This window comes from Saccostrea echinata, unplaced genomic scaffold (assembly GCF_033153115.1).
Source record: "Saccostrea echinata isolate AGI-Se365-2 ecotype Australia unplaced genomic scaffold, CSIRO_AGI_Sech_v1 ptg000023l, whole genome shotgun sequence".
Taxonomy (NCBI): domain Eukaryota; kingdom Metazoa; phylum Mollusca; class Bivalvia; order Ostreida; family Ostreidae; genus Saccostrea; species Saccostrea echinata.
This window is the reverse complement of record NW_026889772.1, coordinates 3333230-3351304: the sequence shown is the minus strand read 5'-3', so window position 1 is coordinate 3351304 and position 18075 is coordinate 3333230. Positions and strand designations below refer to the sequence as shown.

Genomic DNA, 18075 nt, shown 5'->3' with positions numbered 1-18075 from the left:
GATGCCGAACCCGATGCGAAAATTTAGCAATGCATTCTGGGTACAACAGATGAATAAGTTGACGCCATGTTAAAAAATAATTTGCATACTTTTTGTTTTGAGGTGAAGTATTGATGGTCTATGACAATTTGAAAAGACACAACACAGATCGATGCAACTTGAGAACTTCAGGACACAATGGAGATGCTTTGATCACTTTAACTGTGTGTCGTTTGTTTATGGCGGCGACTGATCATAACGTTGACCTACTCCAGGCAGAAAACAAAATCAGCTGATCCCTCCAATGGATACAAATAATTAGCAAGATTTGTGACAAATGATTAATGGTTTTGAACTAACTTTTGTTTACTATAGATGACAAGACTCTCTCGGGCTGTCGGTCGCCAGGTGCTATGGACGCGGGAGACAGGGAGCAAGCTTCTGGCGGAGAGTCAGGACCGCTGACCATCGACGATTTACCGGCTTTTTACAGCTCTGATGAGTTGGAGCAGTTGGCGGGTCAGATTTCCCAGTCTCTGGAGCAGGAGCAGTCAAAGGAGCATCATGGAGTATTTCCTGTTCCGGGATTCCAGGAGGTTTCCTCCTCGAGACGAGTGGCAGCAGAGGCACGTTCGTCAACCATCCCCACTCCCAGCTCACCCATACACAAGTCAGCTGGAAAAGGTACAGATCATTTCTTGAAGTTGTAATATTTGTGGCATTTGATATAGATCTTTAAATAATGCTGTAGATAGAATGTTCTACTGTTAAAATAATGCTGTCCCATGGATCTGGACATTCTGGTCAAATGATGGCATTTGTTTTGTGTATCAGCAATGTAGCAAAGTAAACAGGGGTAGATAATTATAATTTACATGTATCCCATAAACAATTTAAAGAGATCCAAATGAGAAAATGGTGGATAAATCTGAAGAGTAAAAATGTTGAGAAAACAATTTAAATTCTTGAAATGTTGTTTATCTGATTGTACAAGTTGGGCAGCTGATGTAAAAATTTGATTGGTCATTGGATTTAGTCAAATAGCATTCTTGTAGTGTGCAAAGGGTTGAGGGTTCAAATCTCATTTTGTTTCTAAATTTGTCAGTTCCTGTTTGTGTATAGCAGTGGCATATCAAGGCAAAAATAATGTGGATCTATCATACTTTTGTGACTGCGGGGGGGGGGGGGGGGGGGGGGGGGGTAGCTGGTGCCACATTATGAGGTAGGGGTTTGTTTATAGACTGAACATGAGCTAGGGTTTGTTTACAGACAACAACCTGAGCTAGGGTTTGTTTACAGACTGAACAACCTGAGCTAGAGTTTGTTTACAGACTGAACAACCTGAGCTAGGGTTTGTTTACAGACTGAACAACCTGAGCTAGGGTTTGTTTACAGACTGAACAACCTGAGCTAGGGTTTGTTTACAGACTGAACAACCTGAGCTAGGGTTTGTTTACAGACTGAACAACCTGAGTTGATTATAGTCTGGAATGTTCAATTTAAAGAGATTCAGATTGATATTTTGAAGAGAATGGTATTTAAAGCATGTCAGCTCTATGATGCATGGTTTCAGAGGACAAGCAATTAAATCATGATTTTCTTAAAAGAGCTGATTTTATTTTGTAGTCTGACCAATGAAGGCTGATTTTTGTTGACTATATATATTTATGTTACATCAGACAGCATTTCCTGGTTTTGCTTACAGTTTCTGAGATAGGTTTTGACAAATATAAGCAAGTTTTTGTTCCATCATCTAACATAAGCATGGTTTTTGCTACAGTATGTGACCAGGTTTAGACAGTTTTTTGTTTTAGAAAGTAACCAACACATTCAAGCTTATTTTTGTTTTACTCAATAATTTTCATGTCAGAAATATAGGTTTTGTGTACAGCCTTAAATTAACACCAGTTATTTGTGATAGTATGGTGTCCATCTGTCTGTTAGTGTGATTGTCTATAGTATGTACCAGTATTAAATATTTTGAGATCTAGTTATTACATATTAACAGCAGTTAAATTGTGAATTAGATATGGATGGTATGGTCTTATTTAAAAAAAAAAATGTAATTCTAATCATGCAATCCAAAACATTTAATGTTTGATATCAAGTTTTGAGAAATTCAGTTCTTTGTTGAAGGCACAAAATATGGAATATGATTAGACTTATTACCATGATAGATAAATGCTGTAAATAACTCTGAATTGCAATATGTGAACAGTACTTTTTCAAATTAAGTCATTATTTCTCCCCATTATGATAAATATCCCTGTCTATTTTTTTGAAACATGAAAACAATGCTTAAAAAACATGACATTTGAAAGCTAGCTGGTGGTAGTGACAGGATTTATAATTGTGTCATTGCACTCACAAATTTCACTGTTACTAGTACATTGACCTAAAAATTGATTACAACAAAGAGGAAACATTTTTTTCCTCTTTAATACAATACTGTTTTTGTATTCAGTGGCCTATCTATTGATCAAGTTTTTATGAGTATGGCAAATTTGGTATTTCAGTATATGGAGTAATTGTGATCTATGAGTTTTAGTAAAGCCAGGGATAATTAATGAAGCTCATTAAAATGTTTTAATGTAAATTAGGTAGAGTGGTTGGTAGCAGAAGTTATTGAACTTTGTGTACTGAGACTGAGTTTACGTAACATTGACTGAAAACTAGGTTAGGGTGTGTTGTAGTGTTTGTAAATCGTGTTGGCTAGGAAGTGATTGTTATCAAACACTCAAAGATAACAAGTCTTTTATGTTGAGTTAAATTTCCTTTTTATTCCACATATGGCCAAAACCAACAAAAAGAGTTGAAGGCCAACCCAGGCTTAATAAATGTATTTGACAGTCCTAAAACTGGTTTATCAGAATATGACACCCTAATATTTATTTAATGATATTACAGCATGAACTGAGAATAGATTTTAATACTCATTAAGAGACAGGTAATTACATCACTAAATGTACTTGCACTTTGATTTTATTTCAGCAGATATTTTAATATAATACAATGTACATAGTACATGATATATCTACTATATATACATTGACTTAGATGTACTGTAGAGCGGGGAAATGCTAAAGATCACTATGACAGATGGAGAGACATACATCTGTAGATTATATTGCACTTATATGTGAGTCCTTGTCTATACCATTACACCAGGCATAATCACTGTTGATCAATAACCCTATCTTCCATTCATTAAAAAAAATCACCTATGGTACACATTAACCTCTGACGAAAGAGAACATTGAACTTTACTTAATGATGTCTTGGGGCAGAAGTGAACCATCTTCCAATTTGAATTAATATCTTTGATTATGATGTTTTTAAATAATACTGTTGTATCGTGTATATTTTTTTCCCTTTTGGTCTCACATGAATGTAAAAAAAATAGAATTATTAGCTCTTTATTATGTTTCTATTTAATAATACCATTGTATCGTGTATTTTTTCCTTTTGGACCTAGATGAATGTAAAGAAAAAATAATTTAAGGAATACATTTTTTCTTATTTTTTTGCTCCTTAATTTTATTTCTTCCCTATACTTACAGTACACGTACTATGATCAGGGATAATGGTCATTGACATGAAGTAGATAGTTATATAAAGTAACAACCATTTCATTCTTCCCTGTTAGATTTGTCAAGGGATAAAATCGGTGAAGTGCTCAATGAATAAAACACTAGTACATGCATACACGGAAACTGATTGCTGAAGTTTTAATTCCCATAGTTGAACATGCATACACATAACAAGTTTATTCATTCTTTTATGAAACAGAAACTTATAAACAAAAGTTTAATTCCTATAGCCACTCTGACAAAAAAAATTGATACTTATTGTCCATTTAGAACTTATTCCTCTTACTTTTACTCTCATCTAGAGCTGTGAGTTGATTTTGTAACAAGTGAACATACAGGGCTGCAAGCTCATACTATTCCTATGTTTATGTTAGCCTTTGTATTGGCAGTATTATTTAATGTGGATAATGTACCATCATTATGATAGTGAGCTTGCTTGATGTCAGTAGGCATGGCTTATGTTTAATGATGTTGATCATGTTAATTAAGACAGTGATAAATCCTTTTGATATAAAGTATATGCAAGGGTTGTCCCAGAAAAACATACACATTTCAATATTTTGAATTTTTAATGCTACCTAGAAATTTAAATAAAATATCTTTATAACATTTTTCTCTGAGTTAAAAGAATTCATCATTATTTATGTGATTATGGCTGTTGTCGCAACACAGAAGACGTCAAAATGTAGTGTGTGGCATTTGTAAATCTGTTCAAGAATTGTGCATCTGTTTTTAAGGATTTAAAAAGTAAATTTCTTAGAAGCAGAAATTGGACACTGTATTTGATTTTCAGCTTGTTACTGAGGTACTTACTGTAGATTCCTTATTTTAGTTTTTACGCGAGTACTTATTATCGCGAAATGGCTCTTAGACGTCTAATTGTGAGCAATAATTCGCGAGTGGACGGTTGATCAAATATTTACAATAATTTTAGCACCCTAAAAATAAAAGCAAATAATTTTATGTCGTGTGTGGTGCTTCTTGCAAAATTACGTGATAATTAATTCCTCGCATATATTTAGGAATCTACAGTATTTCAAACACACTAGAGTCATTGAAAGATGGCAAAATTTATTCTTTCAGTAGGCAATTATCCTAAGCCCGAGCATAATCCAAACTTCTCAGAAAAAGGAAAGAGAGAGGCCATAGGGAGTTATGGTGTAAATTTCATTGCAAAAGCTCAAAAGCTTCTTGAGATATTGCCCCGAAACGAAAGTGTTACACACAGAAAAAATGTATGAATTTACGACCTTGACCTTTGCCATTTGTCCTCAAAATCAATAGGGTTCTTCTTTAGGCCATAGGGAGTTGTTATGTAAAATTTCATGGCGAAAGTCCAAAGGCTTCTTGAGATATCGCACGGAAACGAAAGTGTCACAGACAGACAGAAATACAGATGGAGGAACGGACAGACACTGAAATTAATATCCCCCACTTTCAGTGAAAGCTTGGGACAAAAAACTGTGTTCTCCATGTGATTTGCAACTCTCCCTTTCCATAAAATAATAATGCGCTCAAAGTAAACAGTGAATTCACAAATAGAGAGATATTAATTTGATGTATTTATTACATATGTATTCAAGAATTGTGATTTGAAAAAAAGTTTACTGACCTTGCTCATTTGCCTTATTGCAATACATACATAGAAATGTATAAATTTAGAGAGTACATTTTCAATACTTTTCTTAGATACACAATAATCCTAACTGAGGAAATAAAATATGCTTTTTATTTTTAAGAATATAGAATTTATCTCCATAATGGAAAATGTCTTCCCAGTCTTCAATCTCCAGTTCTGCTACATTATTTACATGGACATTTAAACTCCAAGTTTTCATTTGTAAGATAAAACTGTCATTTCCTATAGGTGTCTTATGGCTAGGAGAAGGTTATCTTTAGCAGTTGAGTGAAATTTAATACAGTGTACCAGAACAGAAAAAAATCTTAAATTGAATATGTAAGTTATAAAAGCTTTCCATTATTTCTCTTTCAGCTCAATTTGAATTCAGTATATAATCCTTGTGATAGACACCTTCAACCATTGAAGACAGAATTAACATTTATGCACTAACCATAAATTTTATATAAAAAAAATGAGATCACCCTTTTTGCACTGGTGAATGTAAAATGTTGGCATGCATTATACAAGACTCTCAGATTTCTTCAAATATTTTGTCTCTGTTCTCAAAGTATCTAATTTTGTGTTTGTTTAGAGGAGCAGGCTGGGAACATTCAGGCTGCCGCTGACTCCAACAGCCAGAAACAGTACGTCCCGTGTAAGGTGTGTGGAGACCGAGCCTCCGGCTTCCATTATGGCGTCACTTCCTGTGAGGGGTGTAAGGTGAGGTCCAGATCAGAAATTATAAATATGTGTGTCTACAGAATCACTTCCCTGGAGATGGGGCGGGGGGGGGGGGGGGGGGGGGGTAGGAAATGAGGGGTCAGAATTATAAACATGTTTGTACATGTTGTACGGAGACTTCCTGTGAGGGGTGTAAGGTGAGGTTCAGATCAGAAATTACTGGGTATAAATGTGTCTACAGTCACTTCCTGTGAAGAGGGGGGGGGGGGGAGGAGAGTGAGGGGTAAGAAATTATAAACATGTTTGTACAGAGACTACCTCTGAGGGGTGAAAGAAAAGAAATTCCTTTATCATCAGGATTGTGTTTTTAAAGTTAATGGTTGAATGTTTTGCAGCTTTATTCAGTTTCTAGATAGATATCTAAAAAAAAAATCCCTGCTCTGTTGAAATGTTTTAAATAAAACATATGTACAAACATATCCCTCACAGAGAGAATTCATAGCCGTAACTGTAAACAATAGAGTGACCAATAGATTGAAGTATGTTCTGTTTTTTTTTTTCAGGGATTCTTTCGCCGTAGTATACAGAAGCAGATTGAATACAGGTGTTTACGCGACGGGAAATGTATGGTGATACGTCTTAGTCGCAACAGATGTCAGTATTGTCGATTTAAAAAATGTTTGGCTGTGGGCATGTCCAGAGACTGTGAGTATCTGGGGATCTTTTATATTGTAAACTGACACTATAACAGGGGCATTATAAAATCAAATTTTTTTTTTTGTAACTGAAAATAATTTTTATCAAATTATAACTGTTTACATATTTTTTTTCTAGCTATTCAGTACAGTCCAGTTCTAGTACAGAAAAACAATTGTTCCTATTAAGAAAAATCTTTGTACACATGTAATTACTACTTTATAAAATTAGTTCTTCATAACTGTATAAACAAATTCTTAAGTGTGTACTTCAAAGTGCATTAACTAGGACAGTTTTCATGTAGATTTGAGGGAGTATACATATGACAATGTATTCTCTTCATGACCCGTACAGGGTTCGAAATTCACTATATACAACTCGCAAAACGCGAGTTAGAATTCCCAAATTGTGAGTTAAAAATTAGGTAACTCGCAAAAACTTGCGAGTTGATATTTTTTGCATTGAAACTGTAGAAAATTATATAATATGACAGAACACAATACTTTTGATTTAAATCAGTAATTTAAATAAAAGTCACACTGTAGTTGTATTTTGTGTATAGTACAGTAGTTACTTTTTCCTTAAGTTACATGTATTTAATTTATATAAATTTAACTTTGTATGAAAATTGCGAGTAGTCTTATAAAAATGCGAGTTCACTTTCTTGGTACTCACAATTATTTGTGAGTTGTAATTTTAGGGAGTTTCTAACCCTGCCGTAATCACTGTAGTACATACTCAAAGTCAGTAATAAGATATGCTAAGGAAGTTGAAAAATATAGTGCTATGATAACATTGAAATGTAATCTTTGAGAAATAAGATGAAATTCTGTCCTAAGACAGAGATGTGACATTAAGATAAGAAGTTTTTACTGCCTCATAACGGAGCACTACTCTAATAACCAAGTTCTCTATGACAACTTTATTTGTAAACAATGTGAGAAGATTGTTTGGAAATAATAAAAAATATTCCTTCTTATTATAAATGAGTGTCTTATGAGCCTATTTTGAATAAATTACATTTTATTTTACAGCTGTTCGTTATGGTCGAGTTCCAAAGAGGTCTAAAAGTCAGGACGACAGTAGCGTGACCTCCACAGATTGCAATATGGACCAGTCGGCTTTGGAGAATAAACAGCTAGCCATCTACGACATCATCTTAAACATCTCCCAGGCCCACCACACAAACTGCCTGGTCACTGAAGATAGAATAAAGAACCTCAGAAGAAAGCCCTCCTCACTGGTATTTAAAACATTGTCTGTGTCACCTCGGTGAGATAGAAATATGTAAAACATTGTCCAGTGTCACCTCACTGAGATAGAAATATGTAAAACATTGTCAATTGTCACCTCACTGAGATAGGAATATGTAAAACATAGTCAGTTGTCACCTCACTGAGATAGGAATATGTAAAACATAGTCAGTTGTAACCTCACTGAGATAGGAATATGTAAAACATAGTCAATTGTCACCTCACTGAGATAGAAATATGTAAAACATAGTCAGTTGTCACCTCACTGAGATAGGAATATGTAAAACATAGTCAATTGTCACCTCACTGAGATAGAAATATGTAAATCGTTGTCTAGTGTCACTTCCCTGATAGAGAAATATGTAAAACGTTGTCTAGTGTCACTTCACTGATATAGAAATATGTAAAACGTTGTCTAGTGTCACTTCACTGACTTGACTGAGATAGAAATATGTTTCTCTCTTTACGGCTTTGTTTCATCACTCCCATACAGTGATTCTCTTTTTGTTTTCTAATATGTTAGAGAACACTTATTATGATGCAGGGTTGTCCCTAAGAATTGAAATAGCAGGGCACAATAAAAAAGTAGAAGGGGGGTCTGGGGTTCCTCCCCTAACAGGGTTGAGGGGGAATACCAGAATAACTGGGGATTATATCATAGGATGGGAAATTCTCTGGCCTATAAGGGAAAATATATGGGTTTTCCCCAAGTTGTCTTAGGGACAACCCCGTGATGTCACAATGTGCTATGTAATATTGTTTTGTGTCATGCAGTAATTGGGTTCCATAATGTTTGCTCTTTAGTTACCGTTTTTTCTCCTCTTGTTCTTGAACTTTTTAATTGTCAGTAAACACTCAGCAAGCCTCATGTCTGTTGACAATTAAAAAGATTAAGGAACTCCAGTCGGAGGAAAACCAGGAACTAACTTGCACAAGTTATATAACCTATGTAAAACTTAGAATATCATCACCACACTGATGGAGAAATATTTACAACAGAACATTGTTAATTGACCGGTATAACTCAGTGTATAACCAGACAATTGTCACTTCCCTACTAAAATGTGTAATATGAGATTTTTATTTATGTATTGAAGATAGAATATCTCTAAAGAATATGTCTTTATGGTGCCATATGTTGTTGCTGATTATCTTTAAATTGGAGCAGAATTCCTTACAGATTTAAATACATGTACTGTCATTCATTCTTTCAGATGCAACAGATTTCCATTCCTTCCACACCCGTTCAGTTCAGTGACGAGGAACTCGAGGCCCAGAAATTGTCCATGTGGCATTGTCTGGCTGGCTTCATCACCCCCGCCATTAACAGTGTTGTGGAGTTCGCAAAACGGGTCACAGGTAAGGAGGAATGATAAAAATTGTCCATGTGGCACTATCTGGCGATCTTCATCACCCCCGCCATTAACAGTGTTGTGGAGTTTGCAAAAGGGGTCACAGGTAAGGAGAAATGATAAAAATTGTCCATGTGGTCTGTCTGGCTGGCTTTATCACCCCCCACCATCAACAGTGTTGTGGAGGTCGCAAAACGGGTCACAGGTAAGGAGGAATGATAAAAATTGTCCATGTGGCACTATCTGGCGATCTTCATCACCCCCACCATTAACAGTGTTGTGGAGTTCGCAAAACGGGTCACAGGTAAGGTGGAATGATAAAAATTGTCCATGTGGCACTATCTGGGGGTTTTCATCACCCCAGCCATTAACAGTGTTGTGGAGTTTGCAAAATGGGTCACAGGTAAGGTGGAATAATAGGAATAGCCCTTGTGGCACTCTCAGGCTGGCTTCATCAACCCTGCAATCAATAGCGTTGTGGAGCTTACAAAACAGGTCAGAGATCTGGAGGAATAATTGAAATAGTCCATGTGGTCTGTCTAGTTAATTTCATCCATGAATCATGAAACAGTGTCAAGAGATTAACAAAACTGATAAAGGTATACTTACTTTGATATAATTGGGGATACTTTGATATGATCACAGGTATACATACTTTGATATAATTGGGGATACTTTGATATGATCACAGGTATACATACTTTGATATAATCACAAGTATTCTTACTTTGATGAAGGAATTGATTTTGAAAAATCACTGAAATTTTGATTAAAAAAAAAAGGGAAGTCTGGTTCCATGAGCTCAATGATATCAATAACTAATCCCAACTACAAAGTAGAGAAATTGTTGTTCTACTAATGTATTCATGAGCTCATTGGAGAGTAAAGAACAGAAGTCACACAGGGAGAGTAATTAATCATTCAGGAAGAAGGACATAATGATTAAAAATCTTATAAAGTGTTTTATCCACTAGTCAAAAATAGAGCAAATGAGAGGCACATGGAAATGGTCATACGTAGTAGAGGTTATACATCAGAAGGTCATATAGAATAAATGTCACATATTCAAATGGAGTAATGGTCACATAGAATAGAGGTCAAGGTCATTCAGGGCAAGCTAAGCCCAGTTAGAAGTGTAGACTTCACCTTAAGGAGGTTGGATCCTGCCATCAAAAGTAATTAGAATTTTTTATCAAGTATATTTTTAGAATCTACACACGTAGCTTAATTTAAAATGAAAACAAAAAATGGGGGTCAATGCGCTTCTTTTGGCGCTACAGGGCACTTAGTTTGACCTTTTTGCACTGCAAATACATCATACACATGATTGAATTTTTAAAGTTTTCCTTCCAATATTTTTTTTTATTCAAATAAATTATGGGAACAAACACAGTCTTATTTCATTTTGAATAGATACATTAAAATTTGTGACAACAAAAATTTCTTTAAATTACTTCGCATGTTTAATTATTTGACCTTTTTGCACTCAAAAATATCATTTTTCTGGCATTAAAAATTTTAACAAGCAATAAAATCATTTGAAAGTAATGACATTTTACTGAATTTAAGTAGAATGGTTAAAAATATCTTGTATATTCAGAAAATAAAATGAAAAGTGGGGGCCTGTGATGTTAATTTTTAGATAATACTAAAATAGTGCTAATTTTAAGCAAAAGTTAGGGCTATTTTTTTCTGTATTTTCGCAATATATTTGCTATATTTATTGAATATGATGATAAAATTCATGATAGTTTATTTAATATATAATTTAGGACCAGCATGAAACAGTTCACGGCACAGAATAAGTCTGTGTGCAGACTGCATGGAAAAATAGGAATCCAAACTTATTTCAAATACTTCGAAAGAGAAAAAATGATCATTTTCTTCTAAAAATCCATCCGCCACAAGATATAGTTCCTCTCTTAATGCTTTTGGTATGGAACTTAATCATGGAGTTTTAACTGAATATTGTTTAATCGGTATTGTAGATTCCAAATTTATTGTTAGAACTAAAACATTATGCAGAATTTTTTAAATATAGGTTAAGACAAAAATCTGCTCAAAAGCTCAGGAGCGAACCTCGTTAACCTCAAAAATCAATAAAAGAAAGACTTGAAGACTGCAATTCTCCTTACTACCAATAAAAGTAGAAGTGATTTCCACACATCAGATGTTTTCTTTGGAAAGTGGACAGAAGAGGTTGGAACAGAATGAATGCATTTAATTTCCTAGTGTTTTAATGCCCTTGCAGACTGGTAGTTAAATTCAACCTCTCAGTTAAAATAGAGTTCAGGTTACACAAAATCAATGATAAATGCTGGTAGCTTTATTCACTGTTATCTGGTTATTTTAGAAAAAAAAACTATCTTTACCTTTGATATTGTCATTCTGTTGGTAGTTAGGATCATTAGTAAAATTTGCCTCTGTTAATGAGGTTAAAGACCAGTGTCAGTGACCTCACTATAACAAGGGGACCACAGGACATGGTGTAAATCACTGTAAAGAACATGATGTTCCCCTAGATCCTTTATAATGATTTCTCTTTGTACATTTAAGAATGCCTTTACACTAAGAGTCGTAATTCCATTTTAATTGGTATGAGGACCCCCCACCCCCCTTTTCAGTTTTTGCAGAAGAAAATGGGATTTCTTTCTATGAGCTAAAATTTCATTTGTAGGATGCAGTTGATATTCCTTAATTTAAACTCATCTGCATTCTTTTATCACCATCTCAGTTAATGAAATGACTATAAAGAAAGCTCAGTAGGTTAGGATATATTTTCATTTAAAAGTCTTTTTTCTCGAACTATTTGCCAGAATTGACAAGATTGAATTGTAAGATTCATACTAAATGTTCAAAAGAAGGTTCCTGGATTTAATTGGGGATACAAAATGCTGATTTTGTGAAAAAATACTGTTTTAGAATTCACGGAAAATCCTTTGTGTTTAAGTTGACTATTCCATGCTAAGCTTTGTCTTGTAAATTGAAACTCTGGGATATAGGATCAAAATGGATATGAGTATCATAGAAGGGTAAATGTGTATGTGTACAGATGTTAACATTGAATTGAGGCACCACAGGAATCAGATTCACAGTCAGTGACTGTGCACATGCTTCTGTGAATGCTCACTGACCAAAAATCTGCTCAAGATACCAAGTGGTACATACAGACTGACAAACAAAGGTGGACTTATTAAAAGGAAATCTATAGTCCCCTTCCATTTCACCAGTAGGGGACTAACAAGTTTGAAACATGTCATTGAATAAAAGGATAGGGAGAAAAGTCTATAATGTACACATGGTATGTAATATTTATATGATTATTGTTTACAGGTTTTCCTGAACTAAATCAAGATGACCAGCTGATTCTGATCAAATGTGGATTCTTTGAGGTCTGGTTAACAAGAATGGCGAGGATGTTTAACAAAACAGAAGGATGTCTCACGTTTGAGGATGGTAGTATAATACAAAGAGAGGAATTAGGAGTCGTCTTCTCGGTGAGCAGGTTTACTGCTATAGAAAAAGTAACTCTTTTCTAGGTAACTTCATGACCTGAGTCATTCAGGTGGCCAATTGCTATCGGTTTTTGTCTGCCATCGTATGGTTGTGTGTTTTACGTAAACTTTTCACATTTTCAACATCTCAAAAACCACTAGAAAAATTTCAATCAAACTTCCCACAAAGTATCCTAGGGTGAAGGAGATTCAAATTTGTTCAAAAGAAGGGCAGTGCCATCTTCCAAGGGGAGATACTCAAGAAAAGCATTAATAAGTTTGTGTCATTTAAAAATCTTTTTCTAAAGAACCACAGGGCCAGAAGAGTTGAAACTTCTATGAAAACATCCTGGCACAGTGTAGAATCAAGTTTGTTCAATCATTACCCTTGGGGTAGGGTGGGGCCACAGAAGAGGATCAAGTTTACTAGTTTACTTGGAAATTTATAGGAAGAAATCTTTTAAAAATCCTTCTCAAGAACAGCAGGGCCATGATTGGTCATATTAATATGGAAGCATCCTTAGATAGTGCAGGTTCAAGTTTGTACAAATCGTGACTTCTAGATCTGGGGATAGGGTAGGAACAGAATGGGCAACCAAAGTTTTACGTAGGAATATATAAGAAAAATCTTTAAAAAATGTTTTCTAACAACAAAGCCATGAATAGTTATATCTATATGGAAGCATCTTCAGGCAGTGTAGTTGTTTGTTCAAATCATGATCCCCTGGAGTAGGATGGGGCCACAATGGAGAAAAATATTTAAAAATTTTCTCAAGAACAACGAAGCCATGATTGGTCATGTTTATATGGAAGCATCCTCAGGTAGTGTAGATTCATGTTTGTTCAAATCATGAACCCCTGGGGTAGGATGGGGCTACAATGGGCGATCAAAGTTTCACATAGGAATACATAGGAAAAAATCTTTTAAAAGAACAGCAGCTTCATGATTGGATCATCAGGTTCATGTTTGTTCCAGACATGGTAGGGCCACAATTGAAGATCAAAGTTTTATGTAGGAATAGGAAATTTTCTTTAAAAATGTTTGCATGAAAGGAGGGGGTGGGGGGTCATTATACAATGTTCCTTATTTCATTTATTCAATCATGAATAAGTAAGGGGCAAGCTACATAAGTTTGATAACAATTAAAGAGTTCTTTCGTCCAAAGTGGTCATAGCCTGAAAAACTAATGATAATCTGGTGACTGTTAAGGCCCTTGGTTTTAATTTGTTTTAAAAGCAATCCCCTCAAAAATTTGTTTTCTTTCATGCACAATTAAATTTGCCTGTAGTATTGCAAGCAGTAAGAATCAGCTCTTATACTTTATATGTCATAGTTAAGGGTAATAATTTTTCTCTGAATAACAGGAGACATGATGTGTTGTGATTTAAGATCATTTAGAGTGGTAATTTTTTTTTTTATTTATGTGTTGTTTCTAATTGTAGCCAGACTTTGTGAGTTGTATGTTTGACCTGGCCCAGAGTTTGAACCAGTTAAATCTGAATGACACCGAGATCGGTCTCTTTTGTGCCATTGTTCTGGCCACACCAGGTTTGTTTTCTTATCAGTGGGGTAGTAGGGGAAGATAAATCAGGTTTATTTTTGTTTTGTGTGAGACTTTGCCTTAGTCAAAGTTAACATTTGATAACGTGAGCTCTGTAATTGTACAACGTCAGTTCACAGTAAAAAAAATCAGACTTTAATTTTACAACGTCAGTTCAAAGTAAAAAAATCAGACTTGCTATGGTGTATCTCAGGATGCTTAGTAAGAGAAATGCAGGAAAAAAGTATTTAACGTATATATATATTGACCAGTCATGCTGTAAGCAGCATTTTGATCAGTTCTTGGCTTTCACAAAAGATATCAGGCCCATAAGGACAGTCTAGTTTTAATACTGCAGATCTTAATTATCTATTTTAAGCTTCAGCTTTAAATATTGTACAATCTTTAACAGATCGAAAAGGGTTGGAAAATCCAAAAGCTGTAGAAACTATTCAAGATCGCTTGATTGAGGCTCTAAAGCTGCAGATCTGTAGAAATCATTCAACAGAGGAGAACTTGTTTGGGACTACAATAGTGAAACTTCCTCAACTAAGGACACTGGGCGTCCAACATAACGAGATTCTGGAGTGGTACCGCGCTCAGTGGAACAGAGTGAGGTTACCTCCCCTGTTCTCGGAAATCTATGACATCAGCAAACATGAAGAAGACATGTGAACTGTTCAATTATCTCGGGGAGACTTCATCAAGTTTTAGTTCCTGTCTATAAGTCAGTTAATTTTGTGTTATTTTACTTACATGTTTAGAAGATAGTTTATTTGTTCACTGTTAAGTTTCTTTTATAGCTAATGCTAGTGTCTTTATAATGTGTTTTCAAAGCTTTTTGTGATCTTTTAAGAATATTCTTCCATTAATCATTGTATGATGGTGGTGTTATTCATCATGTGTCTTACTGTGCTTACTTGTGTTATTTAGTCTCTTTAGACCAGTCTGTGAGAGATACGCTTAAGCTCTGTACTCCAGGTATACTTCACACATACCAACAAACGTCCAAAGGCGAAACACCTGATATCTAGTGTAGGAAACATCAGTAGAGATATATACACACAGAGATTTGATTTACTTCACACATAACAGCAAACATCCAAAGGCTCCAAGACAGTTCTGAAACATCTAACATTTAGTGTAGGAAACATCCAAAGGCTCCAAGACAGTACTGAAACATCTGATATCTAGTTTAGGAAACATCAGTAGAGATATCCAAGACAGTACTGAAACACTTGATATCTAGTGTAGGAAACGTCAGTAGAGATGTATACACACAGAGATTTCAAGTCTCTTGTTGAATGAACTAAATTAGTAGCCATTTGTTTGTTTACTGGGAAATTTGGCATGCTGCTTTATCACTTATTAACGAACCTTTATACATGTTATAGCTTAGTAACAGATTGGATAATGGAGCAGTAATTCAGTGGATAATTTTTTTTTCTATCTTTTGTATAAACACTAGTCAGTGATAAAAGTTCAAATATTAAAATTAAGTCTTTCCCTTCAGAATCAAATATTTTTTAAAAAAACAGGAACTTTCAAATATTGAATTTTAATTTGAAATATGTCAGTGATTTCTTCAACAGTGTTCAGCATTAATGTTGGAGATTTGACTGAAAAACTAAGTAGACACACACCAAACCAAACCAAAAAAATTAGCCACTTCAGGGTTTTTTTGCATATGAAAGTGAGCATTTTTCATATATGTGTTTTTAATCACACACACACACACACACACACACATATATAGTTTTTTTTTTGTTTTGGCAAAGGAGATATAATTTTTGCTTTAAAAGCATTAATGTAATCCTATGAGAGATGTCCTCAATATATAGTAAATATATCTTACACATTATGTCACAGATCATATGTCCATTTGTGTTATGTTTGTGTCACACCTTGTGCTGATTTCTTTATTTTTAAAGAAAAGACCAGGCCAGTTGCTTTTTACAATTCTTTAACTTTCAAAATTTTATTTTTTCCTCCAGTGTGATTGTTTTGTATGTATAACCCGTATGATGCCACCAGTTCACCAATCTTGTCTCCTACATGTACATGTATTAATAGTCTTACACATTTTTAAAGTTTTGGTTTTTTTTTTTATTACTATTACTACATCATCTATGATGGTAGTGAATTCATGTATGTACCAAGAGTGGTTGTCACTTACCATTACCAAATAACCTGTCTTATTATGGTATGGCACTGTCTGTCTGTCTGTCAATCAAGCTGTGGACACTTAAGTTTTCTGGACTTATCTTAGTCATATTCTGGGGTAAGAAATTAAAACCTGGCATTATAACTTTATATGTGTAATATTGAGCTCATACAGAACAAGTTTGTGTTATGAGGGATTTTGCCCAATAATAGACTTGTGGCCCTTGGAAATTATTACAAGTCAGTTTTCCAGATTTGTTTGGCCATGCTTTGAGATTCTGATTTCTTAGTTGTTTTATCAATAATGTTAAGAGATCAGATTTGAGTTTTGGGAGATTCTGTCTGAAATTCTTTAAAGAATCCCTGTCTTTATTTATACATGTATTAAGAATAAAGATATTTTATCAGTGGCCTTCTGTATAGAACCTATAGGTGCTTATCAAGGTTGAGAGTAGAGTAGGATGTTCAAAGACATGCTGGTAATAAATAATCACTAAAATGTATCAAGATCTTCTTTGAAACTAGATATATATATATCCTTGTTAGTGGCAATTTATTTTTGAAAAATATTTGATTTTTTCACCACAATAATTCTGATTTATAAAGTTATGGCACTTAACACTTTTTATTGTCCGTGATGATGTAAGTTTGAGGACTAGACATACATTAGACCATTGGGAGTAACCTGGTTTTTGGATCCAATGTAAATTAACCATAATTGATAGTTTTGTAATATTGATGCAGGCTAGAACCAGACAACTTGTGTTATCCATAGAAAGGACAAGATAGGCTAAGACCCCTTTTTGGCCCCTGGTTTTGGGTGTCTTTCAGAATGATGCAACAGTTTATCAACAGAAACCTGTTGTTACCCCTGCCACAAAATGAGTATTGGTTATGGGAAACACAGAGGTCACAGGAAGGTCCGAAAATATGTCAATTTCCGAATTTTCTCATTTTTATGCAAATTTTCATCGATTTTACAGCATATTTTGTTTCAGAAACATAGAGCACAAGCTTGCCTATCTATGAACTTTATATATTTCATACACTAGTATCATATGCATCTTATTGTATAAAAATCTCAGATAGGCAAGGTTGTGCTCTATGTTTCCCGAAGTAAAATGTATCTCAAATTTGACGAAATTCCACAGGAATTGAGGAAATTTGGGAAAATGTCCTACTTCTGCACCCTCTTGTGGCCTCCCTGTAAGCTTTGAATCAAAATTGTGCTGGTTTTAAAACAAGCATCATTTTAAGTTCTTAACTACAAACTATCATAATTTTAACTGTGTTCTGATTTTTACGTCAAATAAGGGGCCAGATTCAGCCGTTACCATACCTTGTCCTTTTACAATGTGTTTATTTTTGCTTTGATTAGTTGCTTTTATGAAATATTATTATACTTTCATGTAAATTAGTTGAATCTGATTCGTTAAGAAACATCTGTTAAAAAACACTATTACCCTCTAAATAATAAAGCCACGCCCTCCATCATAGCAACAGTCAACATTGCTTGACAACAGGTGATATTCCAGAAAATATTGACTGCTCAGAATTTATGGGCACAAGGTTCACTGTAACATGTATATGTATAAAACATTCAGTATAATATAATAAATATTGCATGTAGCTGAGTGTAACATTGAAAATTTCTACCCCTTGAAAACCATTGTCAACCTTGGCTGCACCTCGGATGACAATGGTT

At 34.5% G+C, this 18075-nt stretch overlaps 1 protein-coding gene across 1 annotated transcript; it reads left to right on the top strand.

Annotated features, from left to right (window-relative positions):
• The first annotated feature begins 22 nt into the window (after positions 1–22).
• On the top strand, positions 23–17351 carry LOC133191086 (ecdysone-induced protein 78C-like). The gene is made up of 8 exons (XM_061326771.1): positions 23–663; positions 5783–5910; positions 6435–6576; positions 7602–7810; positions 9035–9179; positions 12506–12669; positions 14110–14215; positions 14620–17351. The coding sequence occupies exons 1-8, from the start codon at positions 393–395 to the stop codon at positions 14880–14882; spliced, it is 1428 nt and encodes a 475-aa protein (XP_061182755.1). The 5' UTR covers positions 23–392; the 3' UTR covers positions 14883–17351.
• The last annotated feature ends 724 nt before the right edge of the window (positions 17352–18075 follow it).

Coding starts and splice junctions, on each gene's coding strand:
- LOC133191086 (XM_061326771.1), top strand. CDS start 393: ATGGACGCGGGAGACAGGGAGCAAGCTTCTGGCGGAGAGTCAGGACCG. Junction 664..5,782: donor ACACAAGTCAGCTGGAAAAG/GTACAGATCATT, acceptor GTGTTTGTTTAG/AGGAGCAGGCTGGGAACATT. Junction 7,811..9,034: donor GAAGAAAGCCCTCCTCACTG/GTATTTAAAACA, acceptor TCATTCTTTCAG/ATGCAACAGATTTCCATTCC.